Source organism: Aptenodytes forsteri, unplaced genomic scaffold (genome assembly GCF_000699145.1).
Source record: "Aptenodytes forsteri isolate BGI_AS27 unplaced genomic scaffold, ASM69914v1 Scaffold96, whole genome shotgun sequence".
NCBI classification, from domain to species: Eukaryota; Metazoa; Chordata; class Aves; order Sphenisciformes; family Spheniscidae; genus Aptenodytes; species Aptenodytes forsteri.
The window spans coordinates 8,573,382-8,586,425 of NW_008795029.1; the positions used below are offsets into that span (position 1 = coordinate 8,573,382).

The 13,044-nt window shown below is 44.8% G+C and overlaps 1 protein-coding gene across 1 annotated transcript in view; it reads left to right on the top strand.

Moving 5' to 3' along the window:
• The window catches only part of AFF3 (AF4/FMR2 family member 3), a 345,664-nt gene that overhangs the window by 255,768 nt on the left and 76,852 nt on the right, over positions 1-13,044 (top strand). The window contains 1 exon segment of the mRNA XM_019471217.1: positions 10,840-10,880. Within this exon segment, the coding sequence (XP_019326762.1) occupies positions 10,840-10,880 (41 nt within the window).

Here is a 13,044-nt window from a genome sequence, read left to right on the forward strand (position 1 = left end):
ACAGAAGTTGAAGAAGCAATCAGAACACACTCCCAGGGACATGGCTCCGCACTCCAGCCCCTGCTGTAACTCGAAAGGAAAGACCCAACTTTAGTAGTTGTTTTTTTTTTTAAATAATCATATGACTATCCCCCTGCGGCAGCAGGTAAATGTGGGGGTTGAAGACACCCTCCGTGCACAGTGCACAGGGAGGCAGCGAACAATCCTCTTGGGTTCATTAATTTTGCTCGTGTGCTCTGCACCAAAGGAAGAGGGAAGGCAGCATTTGCCTGCAAGTGGCTGCCCTCCTTGAGAAGGGACGGGGACAGGCTGGTCCTGCAGGGTCTGAGCGGTGTGAGCAAAACCGGCCCCTCCGCAGGCAAGCCAAGACAAACAGAAAGCCATGTCCCTTCACAGGAGACCTCGGGGGAAGAGCAGCCTCGAGAAAGTTCACCAGGAACAGCTTCAGCGCCGTAAAATAAAAGTCTCAGCAGCCTGGTCTGGCTCGCCACCCAGAGCCCTACAGGGTGATGGCAGCCCACCCAGCCCGGCGCCCTCCTGGGGGTCCCGGAGCTGCCCCCCACCCACGGCAGCCTGCGGACAGCCAGGGTGGGCTGCTGGCCCTGGGGGACCAGTCCATGCTCCAGCATCAATCACCTTGGCCATGGCTAAGCTAGAAAACTTGATGCTAATTCGAGTTACACCTGCAGCTCCAGTGGGGACATACGTGCCTATGTTTCCTCCCTGTCACTTATGCACTGAGGGATGCCAGGGCTCAGTGCTGGAAATGCATCTTTCTGGCAGGACTGTCTGCAGCGTAGGTGTTTAGGACCATCCAAATCCGTCCTGTCGTTGAAACAGGACAAAAGTCCATCTACGTGGTCAATGGCAATCGGTGTGGCCATGCCCCTATGTAAGTAGCATTAGGAAATGATTTATTTTTCTAAGTCGTAAAATCATGTTTAATTTCTTTACTGGTAGCCAGAAACAAATGAGAAAGAATGACAATAAAGACAATCTTTTTAATAATGTGTAGGACTTTTCCCTCTCGCCTCTGGATAGGGACTGACAATCAACAAAGAGAAAAAAAAATATCCTGAAATGAACGCTCATATGTCCACCTTCTTCCAGAAGGAATAATTTTTAGTAGGGTCTTTATAAGCACTACTTCTGCATATGAAATGTAATATTCCAGCTAATTTGAAGCCATCTGTAATGAATTTTGATACAAATTGAAAAAGGGGCAAAGCAGCTACAAGCTTTCTTTCCATAAGACCTCCTCTATTAGAACGGCGCTTTCTGAAGTCGAAGATCAGCCGAGCAGAGCGCAGTCAGGTATGTCTAGAGAGAAGAGTTATATTGGGCAAATTATAACACGCCACTGCATAGCCCTGTTCATCATTAAAACTATTTTTAGGCAGTGCTAATTGTGTTCACATATGCCATGTCCGAATATTTTAACGACATTAAGTCACTTTAGTGTTGTGCTCCCTTTTATTCACCTCTTCATCAATGCCATACTTGATGCTTGATCAGAAGGGAAAATGAGCGAAAAAGGAGATGGGAACATTCAGCCCTGGAAAAAAAAGCACAGAGCCTGCATCATCACTGCAAATGAATTTCTCTCTCAAAAAATGCCCTGATAAACTTGGAAAAAAAATATCTTTCTGATGAGAAGTTTCTCACTCCACTGAGCACAGGAAACTTATTTCATGAAGTCTGGCCACATGCGAGTCTGACTGCAACCAAAACTGCACAAAGCGGAGATAAGCAAAAGTGGAAAAATTAAGTTTTGGGTTAAGGAATGGCTGGAACCGCAGGTGGTTTTGTACTGAATCCAAATGCTCTGCTCAGCCCTCTGTCACTCTAATGTGAGTGTGTTTTTAGACTGGAGGAATAGCCACTGTGACAGCCTTACTTAACTTGGGTAAGTCCATTATTTCCTGTGTATTAGAGAAGCAAGCCTTTTGGTATCCAACTTAACCAAAATCCAGAGTAAGATTTAAGCCAGCTGAGCCAAGCTTTTTTTGTGGTTTGCCAGCTCTGATGTTAAAATCTCTGTGACATCTAAATTTGCACTTCCACAAGGCGTGACAAGAAGACCAAGATTGCCTCACTGAAACTGTCAGATGAAACATAATAAGAGCTCAGTCTTGTCCTGCCAAACTTGGCTCACATCACTGCCTATCTTACAAAATCAGATTCAGTGTCTGTCATGCACTGACAGCCAGGATCAAGCTCTAAATTTGAATGCCACCACCATGAATGACAGTGAAAAAGGTTAGAGATCATCTTGGCTCTTGGACGTGCACAAAATTTGGGGAAATTGAAACACAGCACTCTGATCTCCATGCTCCTCAGTAGCAAACCTCTAAAAATAGACTGGAAAATAAATTTAAAATACAAGGGCATCTTCCTTGTCTCTTCATGTGGATGCCGTGACTAAGCTAAGTTTTAGCTCTAGTAAATCTCCAAAGCCTGCCCTTTTCCACTGGTATCACCTTTTTCCAAGTCTAACAGTTTCTCTCTGTATCTACTGTAACTTCCTTAACCCCATCTTCTTGAAATCTTTGGTTAGTTTTTTATCCCCTTGTGAACTGGAATTAATGTACGAACGTCTACGTTGACTGGCGTGGGAACATATCCTGATGCAATCAATTCAGCAGCGTTGGCTAATTTGGGGCGTAAAGAAGGATTAGGCCCCACATCTCCAGGCTGGCTTTCCCTTGTCCCTGTCTCTCGTGAGCCCTTCAGCCCACGCGCCGCTCCTCCTGCCGCAGAGAGCCCTCGCTGAAGCCAGACACCGTGCCTGAGCCTTCGCCCCACTCAAGCGTGGCCACAAAGCGTCTGTTTGCCTTCAGGCAAATTCATTCCAGCGTGCCTGTAAGAGAACGGTTAAATAACCAGCAGTCACAAATAATTTAGAGTACAAATTAGTGTCGTTCGTAGTATTGCAGCTATTACAAGCTCTAAGAGGGGAACATACCCCCGACACGTTCAGAAGCTCGAAGGGCACGTGGTAGCTTATCCCGCTCCGTTATTTTTATGTCGCTGTACCCATCTATCCCTCTCAACTTGTGCATTTTTAGCATCAGCCCAGGTTTCCCCTGTGCAAGGGAAGCAGAAGGCAGTGAGGAATGCTGTAGGGACTCCGCTTGTGTCTCTCTCACACGCGTGTCCGTGCACACACACCAGCACAGCCTCCCAGCCTCTCTAGGAGCTGCCTGTTGCTCTCTGCAAGGCAGAAGGCCAAGCTCACTTCGCTCCCCTTGGCCATTCAGCTCAGGCTGGGGTGGTGTCAGCGTGAGGAGCTGTGTGAAGGAGATGTGGCGCACAGAGATAGATGACAGCAGAAGCAGAGAAAGAGGCAGCTGAGAGCATGTCAGAAAACAAAAGGAACATGAAAAGGGAAAGGGATGAAGGGAATAAAAAAGAAATGAATGAAGAAAATAAATTGGAAAAAAAAAGGGCATTATAAAGGGAGTAGCAGCTATATTAGAACACGATGAGAAATAAGCAAAAAGAGCCAGCAGCCAATCCATCAAAACTAGAATTTAAGAAAAAGGGACTGGGGAACCATTGCTACAATTTCTCCTGCACCTAGGATGAAATCTCTCTCCTCTGAAGTCAGCAGGAGTTTAGCCACTGATATCAATCAACTTAGGATGTTATCCCCCATCTTCTTTTTTATTTCCTAGCACAATCCAAGCAGATACTTGGGTAGCAACAAATGCATCATAGTCGATTGACATAGCACCTCCCTGGGCAGAGTTACTACCCTATTTCCCCTATTTTCACATATATGGGCTTTTAGAAAAATTCTACTTTAATTTCTGAGCTTTCAGACTTCCCAGTAAATCTTGTAAAGCCTGTGGCACAACACTGACATTTTTTGCCTGTGATATCCTAAGTGTAAGCAGCACTTCAACCAAGTTACCTTTTCCTGGATAAGGAGACTACTTCTGTGGAGACAGAGGAGGTTTTCCAAGGTGACCGCTGCTTCGCTTGCAATGACTGAGACCTTCCTCCAGTGTCATTGAAAATTAACCTTTTTATTAATGTAAAGTACCAAGGACTTTCCTTCTGCTTGTCTCCACTGAAAAAGTTTAAAGTTAAATCATCTGTGTTGAAACCCTGTGTGGTTGTTGGGGCAAGACTGCAGGAGAAATCTGAACAGATGCAGGACAGAAGACTCAACATTTACAGATATATAAAATTCTCTGTATGGTTAATACCCATGCTGATTATACAGTAATTTGGAGATCCAAATCACTTAACAAGTATTAACTACTTAATACAATGCCCCTGAGAGGTATTTAGGTAGAGCTAAGCAAGAATTATTATCTCCGTAGAATTGACAGGGAGACTGAGACTGAGATGTGGCTTGTTTGAAGCCACATGGCAAGTCAGCTGCAAAGCCAGGATTAGCACTTGGGTCTTTCACTCCCAGGTGCCATGTTCAAGTCACTAGACTGTGTGCCCCTGAAGATTAATAAGGATTAATGGGCAAAGCAGAGGAGAAAGAACAATGTACGCCAGAAATATAATAATAAAATTCCAGGGTGAAAAACGAATACCGAGGTGTTGAAAGGCCTGGAGAAATCATGAAATCCAGAAAGGGTTTTATAGTTTCTTAAAAGATGTGGCTCTGATGATAACCAACTGCAAAAGGGGAAGGAAGGGAGACCCTTTTAAGTCTTACAGCCTGTAAATCTTAAATAAATATCAACTGGACAGTGAAAATCACCTTCACACATTTATATTGCAAATTTACAGAGAAACACTCAAGCTGCAGTTTACAAGTGATTTTAAATCCCTCAGAAATCCTCAAACAAAGCCCCTAGGAACAGTGAGGAGTACAGAATAATGCAGTGAGAGAAGGCACATTAGGAATCACTTACGATAAATTGCCTGACCTGGGCTCCTCGGGCAACTTCTTGTGGCCGCAAGACACTCAGGGGCGTTTAAACAGGGCAAGTCTGTAGATGCGAGAGGGTTTCATTAGCTCTGTTTTGAGCCCTGATGAGAGCATCATTGCAACACTCTGCAGCTCTGCGCTCTTCAAGAAGAACGCCGAAAGCTGAAGAGGGTTTCAAGACGAGGGAGAAGGATGCCTAACACCTTCAGAAAACATGCCTTGGAGTGAAAGATATCCATGCAATGAACTGAGCTTGTCTAAAGCAAGGCTGGTGGCTGGCTTGATCACAGTCTATAAACACCTGCTCAGGGAGCAGAGCTGTGAGGCTGGAAGGCAGCTCCGTCTCACAGGCAAAGGTATAACTTCCAGTGCAAGAAGGTGCTTATAAACAGAGTTGGACTAAACTCACATCTTAACATGGAAGGTGAAAAACCATGCATGTGGTTGGACTGAGGTGGGTTCACCATAAGAGGATTATCCAGAAGTTTTGCTCTAGGTCCACAACTGCTCCCAGATCTGAAGTAGAAAAAAAACTCTGGAGAGTCCCATGGCCCAAGTTATGGCATGCAGTCAGGTTGTGCCCTTCGCAAAATTTTCTTCCTGGCTTCTCTAGTTTAGAAATAAACTTCATTTAAGCTAAAAATAAACAAAACCTTAGGAAATTAAAACAGAATCAACATGGAACGCATACGAAGAGTGAAATGTGAAAGAAGACAGATATAAAAGTATTTGTTCTGGTCTGGTTCCCAAATGGCAGTATATAGTAATGACATCTTTCCTTAACCCTGGCTTGGAAAAAGTGCATCTACAGCTCACTAACTGCAGTCCAATACAGGGTGGCATCCAGCAGTCTGGGTGGTTGCTAATATGGGAGATGCTCACTTAGAGCATAAATGGTTCACTGCGGAGTTCCAGGAACTACCGAGGAACTACTTCTACCACCCGAGGAAGACAAACAAGATGCTCTGGAAGCAATGCAATTTACTCATGCACAGGTAGTACGTATTGTTACACTGTCACCAAAGAAATGGTTCAAATTCTCACCTTGTGTACACCTGCACCATCTCAGTGAAGTCTCTGGTATAACTGGTGTAACTCCATAAAATTGCTGTAACTGAGCTCTCTCACAATAACAGCGATTAATCCACGGGACAGGAAAAACGGTAAACAAAATATCTGAATCTGCCAACGGTCAATTTATTGTCTTTTATTTGCCAAAGCGTGCTGTGGGTGAGGTATAGGAAAATGTATCCACAGTCAGCCTGCAGTGCCTGCAAGACACTGTTCCAAGCCCAGCAGAATATTCTGCAGTAGTTCTCATTTGCTTCTAATCCAAAAAATGCCTGCAAGCCCAGCAGTTTATGAAGCAATTCCACTCCAACCAGATTAAAAAAGAAAAGAAAAAAAAAAAAAGGAGGGATTTCTGGGGACCACTCTCAACGCTCCTGTATCTTCAGCTCAATAGCTGTATTCAACCTGTTCTGCTCACTGCTCAGTCCCAATTACAATGAAAGTATTTAATTTCCTCTTTGATTTCCCTTCAACAACAGATTGCAACTTGTGACACTTCAAGTAATTTTGGTAGCTCATTTAACACACACTGAAACCTGAATATCTGCTGATTATGTTCCCAAGCTCTGGCTCATTGCAATAAAGGATGGAGAAAGGAGATGCAATCTCTGGAGATTGAGAACCCGAACATGATTACTGCTGGACGAAAACTTGTTTTGTCCCAGTAGTCTTGGGGTACAAGTAGAATCTCTCATGAATGATTAATGAACTATAGGCAGATCAATGAAACTCTGCCCTAAATGTATCTATAACCAACTCAGGTGGGGGACAAAGAAGTCTAACCAGCCAGTATCCTGTAATTTACAACTCTTGATGGAGTGAAAAGGAGTAATTCACCTCATTTACTGTGGCTGGTTTCTCAAGCCCAAGTACCCAAGTCACCTAAGTGATTATTTTTTTTCCCTTCTCTGCTTTCTACTCATCATTAAAGTTATTATGTGGTGGGTTGACCTTCAATATCCGTGTTCATATCAAGGAGAACCTTCCTCCATAAGTTACCAAGAACTGAAAATTCAGGATTTATACTCATTACTGGTGAACACATCAAAGTGTAACTCAATCACTTATCAAGAGAATATTAAGCTTCCCATAAAGCACTTTTTAGTGGTAAGTCTTAGAAATCTTTACATTCTGTCAGCAATATCAAACTTCAAAATTATTTCTTATCCCTAATTTCTGTAACCAGCATAGTCACTTACTTCCAGGAATAATAAAGACTGTAGAACATATTCTCATCTTTTCTTGATGGATGATGAGTTGGCCTCAGTAAAGTTGCTAACGATGTAAAATAAAATGCAAATTAAATCGCACAATCAAAATCAAGCTATTAAAAAAATAGTCATGCAGGCAGTATATGATACTAAGTACCACCCTTTTGCTTACATTGTTACATAGATAATATCAGCATATTAGAAACATAATAAATCACAGAAAGCTGTTTCTCTAGCCAGGAGTTTCTCAAACTATGGGTCATGACCCTCCATGGGGATTCATGAATGAGTTTGAATGGGGTCACAAAAAAAGTGTTAGCGAAAAGCAAGGGCAGATATTTCCCCCTAAGTTAAGCAGCCCAATCCTCTCGCAGGGGAACAAGAAAGCAGACTGTAATTAGTGGCTGCAAGTATTTATACTTGCTAGGGAACTGCTAACTACTTTTAATTACAACAGCTCACTTTCTCCAGGAGAGGGGAGCAATATAGGCTAGAATTAAAATTGCCGGATAGTTGCTAACTGCCTTTCATTGCAGGCAATAGACCTGTTTCTCCAGGGAGGAAGAATAAATTTGTGACTGGATCTTATTCCCCCATCATTTAGAAATGGGGCCATTACCAACTCAGGGGGTCACACAAATACGCAAACACAGTTGTATTTTGAAACCATGTAAGAAAGAAATCAATAGTCTCATTTATAGAATATGCGACCACCAAGCAAAGAGTGAGGTGCCCCATGCAATCTGCACTGCATCCTGGTGAAGAAGGACATTTATTAAAGGGCTTAAAATGAGAAGCTAATTGAAAAAGTAGAGTTATCTCACTGAAAACTACTTGTACATTTCTCTCTGCTGCCCTGCCTGTCATCTGAACCCACTTTCTTGCCCAGAATGGGTCACCTTTTCAAAGCTGTCAACAACTGGATGTACCAAGATGGAAACTGAAGATCGGCACTTGAGGCTGCAGTCCCACACCACACAGCCTGGCTTGGTTAGCGCTGATGAGAGTCCTCTCCTCTTCCCTCCTGAGGGCAGCTTTCATCGAGACTGGAAGAGAAAGTATCCAGTTCTTCTCCCTCTCTCAAAATTAGGGATTTTAGGGAAATACAAGAGTGATATGCACCTCACATCCCCATGTTAGGGGCCTTTAGTGTCACCAAAGTCCATGTTTGCTTTCTTGAGGTCTCTGTAAGGTACATGAGGCCTGTGGCTACAGAGCAGCCTGTCTCCTTCAGGGCCCGCTGGCTACTGCAGCCACCGCGTACCTTGCTCCGGGAGTGCTCTGCAGCACCCCGGAAGGGAGTGAGAGCAATGTCAGGTGAAAGCAACCTCACTGGCAGGCATGCCCTTATCTCAGCAGTGAGGGTCTCCGCTGCACGCTGCCCCCACAGACCCGTTCCCATCCTCACACCGCACCCTGCGATGTGACACCCTCTCCCCGGGGAAGCAGCTCAGAGAAGAGATCCAGTCTGCAAATAACCTGGGGGAAAAAGAAAAAGGAAAAAAGACAGAAAAGTCTTATTTTTCAGCTGGATCAGTTTTCCAACCCGTTGCATTGCACAACCACATGAGCACCTGTGGTGGCCTGAGCCAAGAGTGGGAAACATTAAAAGTGGCTTAAACAGCACTGCCATGTAGTGGCTGCTTGTGAGGGAAAGACTAGCCCTGGCTGCTGGTGGGAGAGAAGAAGGAGAGGCGACCTGAATGGTGTCTACACAACTTGGCCATGGAAGAGGTCTCTGATAGTGAGAGGAAGCTCCTGAGTTTTGGAGGCAAAGCCATAACACAGCGGAGGGGTCAGCATCGAAGCTGGGCAGCTTGAAACTCAAAATGGACATAGCTTCCTGCTAGTGACGGTGATGAGACGTGGGAGGAGATGAACTTGCGTTGGCCCAGGGCATTAAATAAGAGATTAAGCCATAAGACCTACATTTTGGGTCTCTCCTGCATTTGTGTACAAGAAGTGGGATGAAATTGTCACAACAAGCCCCTTGCAGAGGAGAGAATAAAAATGGTGCCAGCCTGCTGAACTGGAGAGTGGCTGCCTCCCTTAAGGCCTGCCCTGTACCCAGTGGGCTGGATGGCATGGACAGGGTTGTATTCAAAGCGTGTGGAAATAGGATGACCTACTGGAGACAGTGAAAAATACCAGACTCCCCATATTATTTTCCTGACACTAAAACCAGCATGTTCATTCCATGGGCACACTCCCGCTCCCACTGCAGAAAGTCAATGCTAAGGAAAAACCCCTCCTGCGAGCCATGCCAGCCACAGGGGATTCGGCATAGCCCTTGTCTCCTGACAATTTGGTATGTGATACACAGCAAACTACTTCTCCCCAGGGAACCCAGGAGGCCCAAGTTATTCCAGAAAGTTCCCTGAGCAGAAATCCTGCTTCCAAAATCAAGTAGAAACCCTTCCCAAAGCATTTCTGCACTCCTGTCAGATCTGCAGGGATCCACTCGGGATCTTTTCACACCTTTCTGTGAAATGCTTCATAACTGCAACTGCAAGTCAGGTTTTATCAAGTTTTTCTTTGCAGCTTGTCAGCAGCATTTTGACTAGCCAGAAAGGTTACCTCCATGCTCTCTGGTGCTGAGCGGGATGCCTGCAAGCTGTGCGGCTTGTTCAGGGATAGGGACGTAACCCCCAGCAGCCTGAGAAGCCGGGGAGAATGGTTTCAAAAACAAATTTATTGATAACTGCAAAGAGAAAATCGACATTTAATTCCCTGCCCCTTGACTCTCCGTACTGCTTAGCTTTGTGTCCCTTCTGTGCCAGGTGAGGCACAGCCTGGACAGGTACAGCTGGGAAGGGGACGCTCTGGGCAGCTTCAAGTAGAATGGAGGCTTTAAAGTAGATTTTCAAAACATTATGGATTTCATCTTTGCTTAGCAGCTGGTTACTGTGCCGAAGCCACGAATCACACCACTTGAAGTGATTGAAGGAGGGGAAAGAATAATAATAATAAAGTGGCAAACTAGCTCAGGGATAGGCTTGGGAGTCCTATTAAATTTGAGAGGCTACGATTTCTATTCCCAGAACTGCTGGTTAACACAAGAACAAGCACCATGCTTCCCCATCCCATCCAAAGAGTTGTACTAGGCAAAAACTGAGGAGCAAACCAGCAACAGGTCAATCCTGTACTGTGTAGTCAAAAGTTGCCAGCAGATTAACATGGCAGCGCTCATGAAAAGTCTGCAGCAGCTCTGGCAAGCTTTGCAAAATTTATAATTATAGCTACAGGCTTCATCGCAAAAGGAACCAAATATGTGATGTTTGTTTCTGTGGAAGAATGGGAGGAGACTAATGGTAAAGGAGAGGGAGTGGGAGTGCGGAAGCGGGGAGAGGGGAAGGCAGAGAACCGAGCCCTGCCGAGTTTTCAGGGACCCGCAGAAAAAATCGTCTAAACAGAGTAGTTCAGACCTCAAATACCGTGCGGTGCTTTGACAATCTTCTGGTTTATGGCATACTTAACAAAGTGTTCTTACATTTACTAGGCTGGAATGTCCATTTGACTATAGATTCTCTGCTACTTTGCTTGTACTTTAACATTTTGGACACGTGACAAAAATGTGTGTAACGCATTTTTTAAAGTGTTGATTGTGCTCGTAATTTTCAAGTCAGAATATAAAATAAACATCTCTGCCCTTTCTTCCAGCAGGCAGCACAGAGATCTGCTCTCCGCGTTCTATCTGACAGGTACATTTTGTCATTTTTATGAACTATAAATTGCTTTATGAAACGTTGAGCCCTATTTATTGTGGCATATAACTCATAATCGGATTTTGTCCCCAAAGTATCTGTGAACTGGGATGTTAAACATTTTGCATGCTTGGATTTGTCATGCATGTGTAGAGTTTATTACTGCAAAAATCACAGTCGTCTTGTATTTCATACAGAGTATGCAGAATCCCTTGTTGTGATACCAAACGAGAGATAAGAAACTTACTGGAGAAGGCATGAATGATGCAGTAAATTCTGAGCTTTAGAGTTTGCTGAGATATATCTGAGCTCATTTTTCAGCAATAAGTACTTCATTTATTCCGAGATGTTCTCTTTTGACTTTTTCCAAATCCTTTCCCTGGGAATTACTCTTCTTTTGATGAGATTCCCTGTACGTTTTATGCACAGAAACAATGCCCTTTTTTACACCTTAAGTTTTGAGGGATTGGTATTTTGGAGGAATTTAATTCATTTTTTCACTTCTTCTGGAACTGCAGCAGTGCTCCAGGCAGATAAGCAGGGGACCAAATCCTTAGGCAGTGTTCAGGTTTTACTCCGCTCTTTTTCAAGCAAAAATCCATTAACTTCAATGGGAAACTTGCCCGAGTGAGGAATTCAGGATTTGGGCCATAGTAAATGTTATAGTTGGGCCGTAGGTCTGCACAGGTATTTACCTTAAATGACTTTTATGAAAGAGGATTGATTGAAATATAAGGTAGCTTTCTAAGACGGTCCTGATTTCTTTTCCAGTTTTGGGAACGGGGGGATGGAAGGGGGAGGAGAGACTGTACATTTTAGTGCCTGTGAAAAAGAACTAGCAGATTTACATTTATCCACAAATGAGGTACTGTGTCATGCAGGCTGACACAGAGTAAATTTCCCCATGCCTTGTTGGCAGCCCCCTCTGCTCCGTCTGGCCCCCCGCCCCCCGCCTCCCTGGGAATAAGCGGTAATTGACTCTGGAAGCCAGCTCAGGCCAGGATTTCTCCAGAGCAGAGCCTGTCACTTAGGCTGAATTATATGTTGTGCATGGATGAATAACATTTCTCTCTGCTCGGAGGCTAAGACCGCCAAAATTATCGACCTTCCCCCCCAAGTTTACAAACACTGTTTTGTTTAGAATTTTTCCCCCCCCCCTTGAGGAAAAAAATTCCGGAGTGAAACGTATGGGATGTGGGTGAAATCGCTGGCGCGGTTGTAGGGCATATAAGTATTTGCTGTAACAGGGATGAATGCAAAAAGAAAGAGGAGTCAGAGTCAGCATTATGCTCCTCTCCCTGGAGGTGTGCAGGCTCGCCCCCGAGGCAAAGCAGCTTTTGCACTTGGTGGGGGTAAAATTTTCTTTTGGGTGACCAAAGAAAACGTGGGGTTTTTTTCTCAGCATCCTTCCCCTGGGCTGAATGAGGAACATTCCTGCAGAAGTGCCCCTGGAGGTAGTTAACAAGCCCCAAACCCCTCACTGTGCTTTCTGTCTCCCCTAGAAAGAAAAGTGGCGATGATGGATAGATGGTCCCTACCTCATCAGGGGTGGTGAGGGAGCTGGGCACAGGCCGCCCTCGTCCTCAGGGCAAAAGGGCTGAAATGTTGCCCGTCACACCTCAGATTTGGTATTTGTGATGAGATAGTCCCCTGTCTGCCCCAAAAAGCATGCCCGGAGACTACAGCTTTCCCACCTGCTCTGCAAACATTCAGCCGTCAGGGCACCCTCGTCCCCTCCCTCTGGAGGGGGTTCTGGGAAGGCTGCGGGTGCCTCCCTGCCGCCTGTAGCCTCACTGCAGCGAGTGAATGGGAGGGCAGGGGGCCAAAAACCCACACTGTGATGGCAGTTTCTGTCTGGTCTTGGCTAAAGTGAGGATGCCTATGATATTGCTGCTCATTACTTGTGTCTCAGTAGCAACTACGAGCTCCCTGTCACACACCAGCACTTCCCAGCACCAAGGGAGATGGCAGCTTAAATAAAGCTCTCAGTAATTTCACCCATTATTTTTTCTGAAAAATATTCTCCAGCAGTTCCTGTTTCAGTTTTTGCTTTCAGGTTCTATTAAAAAGGTAACAGTTAGCTAAACTGAAAGGCGGGGGGGGGGGGGGGGGAAGGGGGGGTTTTTAAACCTGTGGCCATTGGTTTCTTTAGTGTACTGCA